Source organism: Apus apus, chromosome 5, assembly GCF_020740795.1.
Source record: "Apus apus isolate bApuApu2 chromosome 5, bApuApu2.pri.cur, whole genome shotgun sequence".
Taxonomy (NCBI): Eukaryota; Metazoa; Chordata; class Aves; order Apodiformes; family Apodidae; genus Apus; species Apus apus.
The window spans coordinates 8,352,590-8,367,320 of record NC_067286.1 but is presented as its reverse complement, the minus strand read 5'-3'; the positions used below and the strand labels follow the sequence as shown (position 1 = coordinate 8,367,320).

Genomic DNA, 14,731 nt, shown 5'->3' with positions numbered 1-14,731 from the left:
TTTATTTAGCTGCTGGCACAGCTGAGACTGCTTTCATATGAAGCTCTCTTGTGACTCAACAAATCTATAATTAAAAAAAAAGAGACTGGGCTACAATTTTGATTCATAGGCAGAGATCTCAAAATATCAGTAGGTTGTTCCCATTTCCAATTCTTAACAAAGGAGGTTTCTTCAAAAGCAGACTGTCATCTCTTCTGAGCCAACCTGAGGGCTGAGCAGTGGCATCTGTCTCACTGAAGGAGCCACGTCTACACCTACCAGGATATCCATGTGCTCCCCAAGGAGTGCCCTCAGGTCTTTCACTTCTGAAACCTGAAGCAGTCTTGGCTGCTTTATGATGGGAAAAATTAGTTACAAAGCCATTTGAAAACAAGAATGCATTTAAGCTTTAAAGTATTTTATTCCAAACAGTTGGGTCCATCAAATTTCAGACTGCTTTTATTCCAGAGTTTGCTACGTTAAAATTCTCCAAATAGACACTCATCCTTATTACAAAGGATCATTGGAATGTAAATTAACCATCAAGTAAAGCTGCCTTAATTAGCTCAGGGACAGATTACAGAGGAAATCCAAAAGCACTAAGCTATCAGAAAAATTATTTTTTCTGTTTTCAGCAGTGAATGCTGCACGACAGGTTCACCCTTCCTGAAAATTCAGAGCTAGTAATACCTCAACATAAAGTCGTGAAATCAAGAGCAGCACTTAACTCTAGGAAATTTGTCCTCTTTTGTTTGTTTGGGTGGTAGTGTTTAAGATCACTGACATCTAGATACTGAATCAAAGAGGTGCCATAAGAGGTGCTAATCAGGAAGCAGTCATTAAGTGGTGCATTTCTATTAATAACAGTAGTCAGACGTTTGATGTTACATCCTGAAAAGATGCATTTGCAAAACAGGCTGAGATTTTAGTGTATCTTGAGAAAAGCCAGAACAACCCCTTGAGGCAACGTAAGTACTCACAGTTACAATTTACATCTATATAACTGTATCTTAGGTATACCATCTGTCCAGAACCTTAGTAGTGATATGTACCCTAGGAACTTCATTTAGCCTCTATTTTGGGAAGATCCTTTCCTGTCTCTTTTTTTCTCTGAAACTACAGAGGGAGGAAGGGTTAGATTTGTTTCTTGTAATAAAATGAGCTTTTAATTCCAAATTTCTTGTCTCACAAATCACACAAAGCAGTACTGTCAAAACCACGTACCTGCATTTTCCTTTTTCTTTTCATTACGCTTGAGACTGACAGCAGGAATCTTAGGCCTGAGTAAATACCAATAAAAAACCACAGCAGCTGGCTGAATAATAGTGGAAGTCACAGAGGACACAAAGGCAAGAACAAAAAGTTACAAATGAAACACTGGATCACAAGATGTCCTCCAAAGCCATGGACTTGCTGGTTACTGTCCTGCTCACCTGTGAAAGGCTGGCAAATACCTTTCTTCAGAGGGAGAGCCACCACCAAAATGCATTGTTTTTCCTTGAGGAGTTCTTAAAACTCCTTTCCTATCCTTTGCCAGGTTCTGCCTCAAAAGCATGAGCAGCAGGACCCCTACACAGCCCAGAAGCCTGGCAGCTCCAAGGAAAAGACGGGCTTATGCTTTAAAGCAGCTGATCTACAGAAAAGGACACAGCCGGAACAGCCAATAAATAGCACCATAGATTTTAAGACATATTTTATTTAATGTGCAAAATTGCCAAGAAAAAACAGGTACAACTTCAACTAAGCTATAGCCACTAAAATGAAAGAAACTATTTGATGGACTAATAAGCTTAATTTCTAGAATTACCCTACTATTCAGAGTAAAAACACAGCCATTTGGTAATGACCCAGAACACTTTAAATGCCTCCTTTTCAATATATAAAATTCTACCATTGGTATGGTTTTACATTTTTAATTGCCAAAGGAACCAGTTCCTGGAAGTTTCCCTTATGATTGCATAGTATAAATTTTTAATTATTTTCTTCCTCTTTCAGTTTGATTCCTACACTTCACTTTACAAATCACACAATTTTGCAGCTCTCACTGGCTTCAGAAAAATAATTTTCCCATTTACAGCTGAAAACCACCATTTTTGAGCAATTTTCACAGACACAGCCATTACAGTTTAGTTGAATCAAGCTGTGAACAACAAAGATAACATGGATATTTGTAACCAGGCAGAGCTAGTCCTTTCCTTATTTCAAAGACATAAGAAAAGTTCATCAGAAAGTGAGATCTGTTGCATGGGAAGTGAGGCAATTTATTGATTTAACATCTCTGTAAAAAAGTGTAGAAGCTGCTATTGGAAAAGCTTCCTAGAACATACAGAAGTAGTATCAGGAGGTGGTTTTTTTTTCCTTGTAAATTCCTGTATATTTAAATGCTACCAGAGGAACAGGAAATTTATAGTCTTGAACAATTATCAAGCTCCATTAAATAATACACAGATCTTTGTACTAAAGTATCCACTTTCATTCCAGGGTTTCAGGTTTCCTAACATTATCAGTGAGGTTCAACCTCTCACCAGGGGTGTGAGGAGAGGCAATCCCTCCACCCTGCTTTACAGATGGGGACACTGAGGCATAGTCAGATTAAGCACCTTGCTCAGGACCAATCCAAAATTATGAAGACAGGACAATCGACCTCTTATCTCCTGATTTCCAGCTACCCATAACTAGATAGCATCCTTCCTACCTTTGTGTTAGTCCTGCCCTCCTTGAAGTTAGCAGGTGTTTTGCCAATAACTTCAATGAAAGATGCTGTCCACATTCATGTCACCTCAATACCAACACAACATCTGTAAGCATCACAAAGCAGAACATGGGCCAAAGGCACACAGCACCTTAGCTAATTAAAAATTATATCATATATGTTTGTTACTACTTCTTTCACACCAGCATTATATCAGCAAGCTAAAAAACCCACCTCTTTGTGTATAGCAATGTGAAAGTCAAATTCAAATTGCACAGCAATGGCAAGAAAGACATGAAATGAAAATAAAAAGTCAAAGAACATCAGAATATTTGCACTGTACAGGTCCTTTCTAACAAAACCCAAAAAATTGTCCAGAACAGACCCTTTGTTGGCTCTGAGCTTTTCTGCTGGGTTGATAGATCCCAAACCAAAATTCAGTCCTCGGTAGGATGGGTTCTATCTTATTTTCCAAATACTTGGCTTCACTTTCATTTTTTCTATACAGCTTGAAGACCCCAACATGAAATGAAAAAAGCCTTCCCAGGCTCCCTGTCATAGAAAGAAATATTATTATGAATTGGGTGGAGGGTAAAACGGTGGGGCTTTTCCCTACATGCAGCATTAAAACTAGTAGATCAAGGCAAGGACAAAGAATAAACCTCCAATTTACTTACATTCAGATCTTCCATGTTTATAACTCTGAAATAGAATACACTGTTAATGCTGCTATCTTTGTACTCTTTTAATAAATGAAGAAATCAAAAGCTAACCAAATACATAAAATTGATTCCAAGTGGTTAACTTGGAGATTCTCTGACCTGCCATAGTAATCAACTCATAATTGCTTATTGTCCATCCACTACTGAAATAGATTTACCACCTATTCTACTACAGTCACTTGCTTCTTAGATCCTGCTGAGTTCCTAGCATAGGCTGCTGTATTCTGCTGCATCACATCTCAAGGTATCTTTTGGTCAAGTCTGCTGGTGATGCAGGACCTAAAAGTAACTGATTGCTTGTAAAAAGCCAGAGTTAAGGATCTACAAGTTCCTGTTTTCAGGTTTTTTTAACAACAACAACAAAAAAAACCCGTCTACACAGGCATTCCTGACAAGGTCCCACTGGAGGCTGCAGAACTCAATGCTCATCACCAGATACATGAGATTTTAACTGATGCCAGTGTACATTAAGGTGTTTACACACTGGTTTACCAAGCACTGAGCTGCACTGAAGAGGGGTGCACTTCAGAAGAAAAATTTACCTCCTCTCTAAATATTGCATTCAGTGGAATCAACTTTCTGTATAATTTATAGTCCTTTGGACCCATTATTGCCTGTTATGTAAATGTGTGTTTATAAAATTACAAAGTTATTTACAGAATGTAACACAGTTTCAAGCTGCTCCTTGGAAATGAATAGAGCACTGAAATTCATGAAAAGTCAGGCACTTCTTAAAACAATAACTACTTTTAACAAAGGCAAAAACATCTCATTCCTGGAACATCTCTTTGTGGTATTTGCAATTATTTTTGAGACACCTGCTAAACATTTTACCACCTAACTGTTTAAAGCCCATTTCTCATCCTTCATGAGCTTCATAATAGAAGAACTCCGGGAACTAACTCTTCATTACTGCCTCTGTACACCTTAAGGAACCTGAAATGAATGGGCACAAATAGATGGATTGAAGAATTAGTTAAAAAAAAGTATTTGTGGACATATATGTGTATATATATATAGGAATATGGCATCAAGCTGATTATAAAAACATGAAATATTACATGATTTTGGGGCATCTCAACAATTTTAAAAATCAGGACCTAAACCACCTTTCTGCAGAACCACTTTGGTTGCTGTAGGTTTTACATCTTTTTCTGCTGAGGGCTGCCCAGAGGGCAAATGTGTTACTCAGGGTAGTCTGTCCACCTCAGAGCCCCACAGAATCCCTGTCTCATCTGCCATGTACTGCATACAGCCCAAGAAAAAAAAAAAAATGTTGCTGGATAACTGGAATCCCCAGATGCTCAGTTTTCTGATTGCTTTTCACTCACTGGGCACAGCAAAACATTTTTGATTGAGGATGTGCAATGTGGTTCTTCTCCATAGAGATTCTGTAGTATTAACCAGGTACACTTTTATGACTTGTCCATCTTGAAGCTTTCATTTAAAGAGTAGGTCAGAACCCAGTTCATTTACTGACCTATATAAAACTCATTTCCACAAGTTGAGCTTTGCATTATTTATTTACAAGAGAAAGGCAAGAGTTCAAAAAAAAAAAAAAAGCATTCTAAATGAGTACTCTTATCCTCATTTTTCATGCCTACACTTTAAAATGGAAAAAATATAGCTTTGAAATATTATTATAAGCAAAAAAAATCTTACTCAGTCCTGGAGTTATGGCCAAAAAATTAACACATGAAAAGAAAGTCTAGCACAGAAAGTGTAAGTTGCCACCTGACATACTGATTCCATATAGCACTGTTACAAAGCCTGCACTGCCTTGTCTAAAAAACATTGTAGTAAACAAGCTTGAGCTGATTCATTTCAATTTGAACACACTGCTTTGAAAAAAAATTGCTCACAGAAATACAAGTAGATGTTATTTACCCCATGTACTTAATTTCAAAGTTTTGTCTGTGTTGAAAAAGCTGTGTGCTTGTACCCTTCCACTGAGGGGTGGCAAGTGGTGAGAGATCTGCTCCACCAGCCACAGCAGTGTCCTGGGCAGAAGGGGGCTGTTGTCCTGCACACACTGACTAGTGAGCAGTCCTGATCTTAGCAGACCAAACTTCCCCTTTTTCACAACACCTTTTTTAAAAAAAAAAAAAGGTTAATGTTATTAATATACTAACATGCTGTGAGATCATGTCTTTCCTTCTCCCCACCCCACCAGGGATGTAATCAAATATATAAAAGATGCCATACAACTTAGTGTTATATTACAAGAGATTACTTTGAGTAAGTGGAAGCCACTCATGTTAATTATGCCACTGGCTCACGTGGAGCTACACAGAGAATGCACATGGCTTACACAAAAGAGTAGATGGCTTACACAAAAGAGTAGAAGCATGAATTGGTACACTCTCTCATGGTAAGACTGAGTTAATTTATACATATTGTTGACTGACAATGAAGGAATGCACCTTGCTCAGGACAGCTGCCAAACAACCATTTTCTAGTAGACATGAGTTAACACACAACAGAAGATGCATGGCTTCCAGAACTTTAAGGTACTCCTGACCTGTTAATATCCTTCATATTCTCTCAAACTTGTTCTCTTCCCATCCCCTTTCATGTCAGTGACGTTTGGGAAGCCGTTGAGATTTGTTTTATGTACAAGAAATGCAAGGTCAAAACCTTAATGGATTTACAGCATCCTTGGATACAGTACTCAGAGCTGTATGGGATGAACAAGGTCAGCAAAATTAACTGACTTCTGCTAGCTCAGAAAATTTGCTGCTTTCCAGCTCCTTCAGACTTTTAGAAGCTGGCACTTGGATCTTATGTTTGCAATGCAGAACTAAAAGGAGTACATTAAAATGTAATTAATTCTTTAACAGTCAGACATCTGGATATATAATGAAAACTGTAGTTAGCTTTGTCTGTATCATCCCTTAAACTGCCAGTTCTGCCACTCCACCCAATGTTCTTTCTCTGCCTGCTTCAAAGTATCTTACATTAACTTACGTTTCTTACGTCTCATGTTTTTGCAGTTAGTCTGAAAAAGAAAATATCATTATAAACAATAACTTCCCCATTTCTCTATATAGGATTTACATGCACTTCTATCAATTTCTATCCATATTATTAGATACAAATGTTATTCATATTTCTACACTGAATGTTAGTTTCTCCCAAATCCAGTTAATATGTTTTTATCCCAGAAACGACTGTCAAAGAATACCCTCTTAAAGTTACTGTTCTACTGATGTTAATAAATGTCACACATAGTACATCTACTATGAGTGGGCATTACACACCTACTGAGAAGTAATTTCACGTGCATTTCATTTGCAGATGTTTCTACTGATGATTTACAAATCTGAAGACAAATAGTGGTCAGGACATCAACAGCTTTGTACACAGAAAACAGATTTTTTCATCTAAACATCTAGCATAATTTTAAAGAAAAAGGGGGCATTTAGTAGAAAAACTTGAATGACTAAGTTTTTAGCAGTAAATATGGCATTAATATATTCTAATGAGGTTATAACTTTAAACAGGTATCCTTTCTTCTTTGAAATCAGTATTGAAAAACTATATTGCAATTGTAGCCATACAAAATGTTTATTATATTACAAATTATTTGTACACTATATTTTCACTTTATCATTGCTTTGTGCTCAGACAGTATAAATATTACAGCATGATTTTTCTTTCCCAGGAATGTCCTCACTCTCTTGATTTAATCTTACTTTGTACTTAAAAAAAAAAAATACAGAAACATATTACAAACAAGATAAAAAGCCATTATGAACAAAGAATGTAAAATGCCTTTGTGAATAAAGTGCACCACAATGGTTTCAGAGTGATGGTTGAGGGAATATTTGATAGACTGCACATCGTTGACACAATACCAAACAAAATTCATTTTTTAAAGCCTAACAGGTCTTCCTCAGTAGTATGAAGAGTACTTTGTTTAACTTTACTGAAATTGTTTTTCTTTCTAGAAGGCTATTTAAATGTTTTCATTTGGGGGTTTTCTATTTGTTCCTTATGTTTGCACGTCAGCATTCAAACCCTGGATGTCTACGTGATTTCCAGACTTTTTAATTTCCAGTGTTGCAAGATAGATGCTTGGCTTTATTGTCACACATTTTTCAATAGAAATAATAAATCTCTTTAATTTAAGAATGGCTACAGATGTAAAAGCAGAGCTGTGTGTCCAAAAGATGCTGTTTAAATCTGTTAGGTCCTACCTCCTTTGACTATTTTGGGAACAGTTGTAACATTATCCTTCCCAGCTATATGGCTTCAGCTCTCCCATCCATGTCATACCTGCTGCTTCCATACTTGCAGCTTTAGAATAACTGTGCAAAACTGGAGTGTAAGATACAGAAATTGCCTTCACAGCCCATTTCACTCTTATTGCATAGAAGTGCCTCTCTAGTTGCAAAATTTCACTGGGCTAAATAGAGGAATCATTCAAAAACTGAAGTAATAAAGCTGATGCAAAACACGGCTGGCACAATTTAGTGTAGATTTGACTTACCAAGTTAAGCCAGTTATGAGCCAGTTTAGGCTAAATAAAAGTAAGCTGCTCTTCAACTATGTCTGTACTTATGCTACAGTGATTTAAAGGACAGGAAAATAAGCAGAATATTGTTCAAGATATTCTAGTGAAACTTGCACATGTAGATGAATCCTAATAGAAAAAAACTCAGCCTTGCTCTCAGTGAGTGAAATTCCCACTGAAGCCAAGCAGAGCTAGTCTTTTTATGGCACACTGAGTTTGGCCCAGTCGTTTTTAAGTTGCTATTTTAAAGTGTGGCATTCTTAGGCAGCTATTAATTCTTCACAAAAACACATTTGGATGCAATGTATTACACTGATAAGATCAGTATTAGTTAGCTGACAGCTAACAGACAGCAGTCTGTTTTTACAGGACTGATATGAAAGACTGAGTTTCTTTGGTTGTTTAGTATCCAAGTCACCCAAATGTATATTTGTGTACTCCAGACATAGTATGCTTATATCGATAATCACAATTACTAAGGTGGGGGTGTTTTCAGGTTTGGTTGGGGTTTTTTTTTTTGCACTTGGTTCATGGACATTTTCTGTCTATAGCAGAGTAGTCACATATAAATATACAGCACATATACATAAAAAAATACAAAAATACATTTTATTTATATTTGATTTTTTAAATAATAAAAAGGAAATTTCCCACTTGTTTAAAGATTAGCTAACATTTCAAAATCTTCTGCAGTATTTAAGGTATTGAAGCAGAAGACATTGATATATTCTCGGATAACTATTACAATCTCAGTCAGGTTTTATAATATAATTATTTGGGGGAAAAATAGCTCTGCTTTAAAAGCTTGTGCTTCATCAGTTTCTTCTTCTATCCCCTATTCTAGACTCCTCTCTCCTTCTCACATTTTACTTATGGTCAAAAAGCTAAACCAAGTTCTCTTTCTCACCTCAGTAAAGACCAAAGAAACTCAGGGAAATGAAATGATCAGACAAAACAGCATAAGCAATTGATAACTAAATAAGTTACTGAAATGAAGGACATTACCTTTAACTCCAGTTGACATCAAACATACCCAACACAATGTATTTTGCAACAATTTCAGTTCCAGAAGCCAAGTGCCGAAGGAACTGAAAACAATTGTTCATGATCTCCACCTAGTTTTTTCAACTGCCCAAGATAAATTATTGTCCCATTCAACTGGTTTGATTTTCTTTTGGGATTGGATTCATACAACAATGCAGTTTAACAATTAGTGACTTTTATCTTGTACAATATGAAGTCAGCATAATTTCCAGAAATGCTTTTTCTCAAGAACATTAGTATTTTTGTTAATCCATGTAACCATTTACTTATTTACATGTTAATATAGTAATCGGGTCCTCTACATTCAGAACTTCCTAGGTGTGCATTCACTGTTTCAGTATAATCATAATCAACTGTAGCTTCAGGTAGCACTTTCTGGCATCACTTTAGTAGATATCATTGTTTAAGAAAGAGAAAAAAAGCACTGTGTTAAACAGAGGTTTTCTTGTCCAAGCAGGTGTATTCATTATTCCAGGCTGGAAAGACTTGTTCAAAGTTCTCAGGTTTACCAGCTTCACATGCATTCAGAGTGAAAAGCCTGAATATAAAGCAAATGTGAATAACCTTTTTTTCATTTCCCCTGGAAACTTCTAGCACCAATATCCTCCTTTGTTGGCTCTTCATGCATTGTATTCTCTTCAGGCTGTAAAAAAGCTCCTCCATAACTCATCAGTGGCATTCAGGGACAAGGTAGCCACCAGTTATCAAAATATCATTCACTTTCTTCAATCTTCTCTTCTTTCACTTCTTTGTACTGTTAATAGGATTAGGAGAATCAGGGCTATTTACAGGACATTTATTTGTGTTCCTCCTCTTGAATTCTTTTGGTTTGAATGTGGTCTCTAGAAAGAAAAGGCTGAATGAAATCAGCATCCCTTTTACAATGTCCTGCAGCAAACCATTAACGCGGCCATCACCACACCTCCTGTGGCCTTTAGCTCACCACATTCTACTGCATTTTCTTCTTTCAATCAAAATTTTGACATGCAGAAGTGGCTCTACCTTGGGCCTGCAAATGAAACACTGTGTGGCACAGACAAGTTCAGCAGCATCTCTAGTGATTATGGGTCATAGTACAGGAGCTCAGTGACAAACAATTGCATATAATCCATCTGATCCATATTAAACAGTTACCTTGCAGCATTTCCTTAGCTGGCAAGCTGAATTATGTCTCTTCAGAGTCCTGTTGCTCTGCTTGAAATGATGTCATAGCATTGACTTTTCAGACAGAGAAAAAAGCCATCACTTTGGCACAATTCACAGCAAGCTTGTAACTGAAAGGAGTCGCTTTCTTGGCTACCCCAAGGCTGCATGGTACAAGTACTGGACACAAAAGATGTTAGACCTGGAACTCAAACATATCTGTTTGCTTCTTGGCCAATTTAGCAACTTCTTCCCTTATCGCCTTTACAAGGGCAGCTGTAGAAATGTTGGTGAGAGGAGCCTCAGACGGATCATTTTCTGCCAGGCTCTGCTGAGAAGCTGTGGTGGATGGCAAAGGAGCTTGCTCCAGGCTGGGATGCATGCTTGCCTGCTGGCTGTACTGGCGAGGGAGTCGGGAAGGAGAATTATGTTGGTAGCGGGGCCTCGGATAAGCCTCGATGTATCCAGGCAGTGGTACCTGTAGAGCATTGTAATTATGCAACAGTTTCATAGAATCATAGAACCATAGAATTGTTGGGGTCGGAAGGGACCTTAAAGATCATCTGGTTCCAACCCTCAGAAAACCACATTAATCTACACTATACTCAGAACACTATACTTATAAGTTAACTGATAGTTTTGCACAATGTTTAATCACTAAATGACTATTCAAAAGACAAACATTTTAGTAATATATGTGAACACACCACTAGAGGCCACCAGGTTACTACTTTCACTAAGCAGCATCTAGCAATTTGGAAAATAAATGCTTTGCCTAATGCAGTTCCCTTCTCCCACAAAACTTGGTCCTTCAATGCTTACCATCTAACTGAGAAAATAACACATTACAGCAAATTGAGCTTATAAGATAACGACTTGTTGTCAAATCCCCTATGTGTCCTTGTTTACAGTCCAGATAGAGGAAATGCACAAAAAGGAAAGAACTACAGTTTTCAGCTTATAGGTATTAAGCCTCTGTGCTTACTAATTGTCAGGAAAACCTTGCAAGTGTGATTGAGCTATGATCTAGAGGTTCAGAAACCAGAAGGCAAAAAAAAAAAAAAAAAAAAAGGAATTAAAAGTATTACTTTAGGTTTTTAGTTTCTGTAGTTTTATTCAGGCTTTCTGATCATATTATGTTGCTAACACTATTACTATTTCCTCTAGTAATGATTTTCAAATAAGCCATTTACTGACAGATTTTCAGCCACTGGTAGGTGCAAATTCATTGTAGGAACTGCAGTGGGGGTTTTTTATGTTGTTTTGTTTCTCCTGCAAAGTCACAGGAGAGCTGAGTCTGAGTAATAAGAAGTTGTTACAGCTCTACAATGAGTAAGTGAAGTTAAAAGGAGTATTCGTTTCCTGTGGATTCTATATTGCCAGAATTATTTTTTCAGATAGCTTCTCACATCCCTCTCCATTCCACTGCACTGCCACTAACTGCTCCTCCCATCTCTTTTCCTGAAGACAGACAAATCCACAACAGGGTTACACTCTTTTTCCACAGGAAGGAACTGGGGGGGCTGGAGACTTGCTTTCCAGTTTTCTCCATTGTTTTTCAGTCTCCCCATTTGACAAGTGATACCTGAGTCATTTTTTATAGAACTGCAGCCAAGAAGTAGGGATACAAAAGGGAAAAAGAACAGAAAAGTAAAACACTTTTCCTGATTTGTTTTTGGAGGCGTGGGTGCTCATCTTAAAGGAAATGTTTAAAATTATTTCTTAGATGCAAGGGGCTTCTTGGATTTAAAAATATTAGTAGGGTTAAAAACAAAACAAAAAAGGAAAATTAAAAGGTTTTCCCTGCTTTAAAGGGCAGCTCTGGAAAGTGAGTATGTACAAGGGCATCACAAGCTTCCAGGTGTCAGGGGCACATCAGCAGCTCCCAGGTGCCCAGCTTCCAGATAAACATACTTAATTTTTTCTTGACAACACAGCCTACAAATTCAGACTTGAATCAGACAGTCAAACTGAATTCTTTTCCTCACAGGCATCAGGAGCAGTAATAAAGATTTGGCAACAAACAGACGCTCCCAGGAATGTTTATATGACCATGCTGTCTCTTGCTCTGCTGCTCAAAGCCAACTATTAGACTCCAACTACAATTTACTAAAACATTGTGGTATGCACGAAAAATAGAACCTATCTCCCAGTTTGTTTAGTAGAATTGGTTCTGTATAAATACTGGATGTGAGCTCAAGCAGCAGAATTGATCTCTTTTTCCCTAGTGGAAAAAGAACCGTAAATTCCAGAAATTGTTTAGAATGTGATAAACAACTGCAATTAATTTTAGGACATCTCAACTTCATTTCTTTGAAATGTAGGTATTGTTGGGCTAAAAACTACATGTGTCCCAGCCTAAGATTGTGTAATTAATTATTTAATTTTCGAACTGTCACTCCAGCCTGTGAGGAGGACTCAAAATACTGCAGAGCCAGGAACTAGGACTGGGGAGCCAGGCTGTCTTAAGAGAAGACTCTGAGAGGGAAAGATGCTCCCCAGCTTCCAAACAGCACAAGGCCACCTTGAGAGGCAGCATCACCTACTCTTGCCACATGCCTATCCAAGTACTTTATCTCTGTCTTGGGAAAGATCAATGGCCCCTAACCCACCAATTCTGAATGGGTGCCAGCCACTAACCTACTGAATGATTTAACCTTCTAAAGGTTGAATCTAAAAGACCTTGCTTACAGTTCATGGGATGAACTGCTAAACTATCTGTGCCCTCTCTAATAGCTTTCCACTACTAGAGATTATTCCCATTCAAGGAAGAATTATCCTGCTCATATTCTTTCCTGATCACTTAGCATTGCTTAAAATGCCTCCTGTGCAAATCACAGAAAATATATGTAGTGGGAAAAGCAAGGATGCTTACTGAGTCTGCCCACTGTCCTGGTAGTTCATTCTCTCCAGCATAGGGCATCCAGGCTTGGCTCCTGTATGCAGTGGGTGGTGTTGGGATAAAATAGCCTGTGAAGCCAGGTCGGTTTGCTGCTGGAATGGCAAACACTGCTGGTACTGTATTACCTATTAAGAAAGAGAGCAGATGTAATTAATAGCTGACATTTTCAGTTATAAATTAGAAGATGGTGCTTATGAAGTAACTGACCTCAGTCAAGTTTTTTCTCTCTCTCTTTTTTTTTTCTTTTTTTTTGTGAGAATGCAGTCACCACCAGTTGAATATAAGAGTCCCACCATCTGACTGTAGCATCTCTCTAATGCTGGAATGTACTGGAGAAGGCCAGAATCCCAGTTGTTTGTACAATCATGCACAGCCTTCAGAATAGGATATGAGGACTTAGTCCTTAGGATTTGATCCTTTTAACAACTGATCTGCATCAAAAGTTTGAATCATTGGGGAAAAAAGGGGTTTTTTCCTCTTACATTTGCTTCCTTGTATTACATTTTTAGCTGTTGGCATATGGGTTTCAGAGTCATGCACTTTTCTTTTCAACAACAGGTTATAGAACATTCAGTTTACAGAGTAAAACTGTCTTAGTGCCTCTAGGCACAGAACCTACAAAACTGAATGATTCATTTAAAAGGCTGTAAACTCAACAACCCCATCATAAAAATTCAATGCTTCCAATAAAAAAAAAAAACAATGCTCAACTGGCTCAATTCCTTTCCCAGAAACAGTCTCTGACTGCAATATAATATGCAGCAACCAGTTAAATATTTCCAAGGAAACTGGTTGACACCAGATCTGTTTTATCAACATCTTGATCAAGATGTATGTATAGGGATGTCCAGGAAGCCTTCTACTAAAATTCCACTATTGTATTCCAAGCTGGGTGGGAGAAACCAGCCTTCCTAGTATGTGGTTCCACAAAATCTCTGGATATAGTTACAGCTGCTCTTTCAGGTAGGGTTTATTCATGATGCTCACACAGATGCATAGAATTATGTGGTTCTTCCTCCAATTATGCAGATTATCCACAGGATATATCTAGGCTGACTGGAAGACCAGCATCTTCTTGCATGTTCCCACTACTTCTCTTGAGAGATGCCATCATATTTGTATGTATTTGCCCAATTTAGAATAAAATACAAACAACTTGTTTGTCCAGTAAGAAAGACATCCTTCCTCCAGTGTCTATAAGGTCATTAAATCTTCATTCCTAAATCCCAGGTGGGAAAGCTCTGTATCATCTTTATCAGGTAGTAAACAAAGCACGTGGATGCTATGATTTGAGTATTCGGTTATAATACATGGACATGTATTTTACTTTTCAGATTCACAGAATATAGCACAAATAATTTATGTGAAAGGAGAAGAGCCAGTAAACCCCATAAAACCACAATAAAGTACAACTCCAGCATTTTCACTGAGGAATGGAAGTACAATAATGTTACAGAGATGGCCACTGACTCTAGTAGAGTCAACACAGAGAAACTGCAATTCCTCTCCCCTCCAACTGCCCATCAGTTGAATATTGCTACTAATTGCCCTCAGTAGATAGGATAGCACTGGGTAACAGATGTCAACAAAATGGCAAGACATGGGCATTCCCCTGAACTTCATACACAATAATTGATAGAAATTAGCAAAACTTCATGGCTGCTTTAAATATCTGCCCCCCAGAATATAGTTTATAGCCCTAGCACATCCTCGCCCCTGAATACTCTGCAAAA

The 14,731-nt window shown here is 37.7% G+C and overlaps 1 protein-coding gene across 1 annotated transcript in view; it reads right to left on the bottom strand.

Annotated features, from left to right (window-relative positions):
* Window positions 1–6,939: 6,939 nt before the first annotated feature.
* The window catches only part of KIAA1549L (KIAA1549 like), a 126,514-nt gene continuing 118,722 nt past the window's right edge, over window positions 6,940–14,731 (bottom strand). The window contains exons 20-21 of the mRNA XM_051622078.1: window positions 12,972–13,123; window positions 6,940–10,574 (exon numbers count right to left, since the gene is read on the bottom strand). Of these exons, the coding sequence (XP_051478038.1) occupies window positions 10,293–10,574; window positions 12,972–13,123 (434 nt within the window). The 3' untranslated portion in view covers window positions 6,940–10,292. The remainder of the gene's footprint in view (window positions 10,575–12,971; window positions 13,124–14,731) is intronic.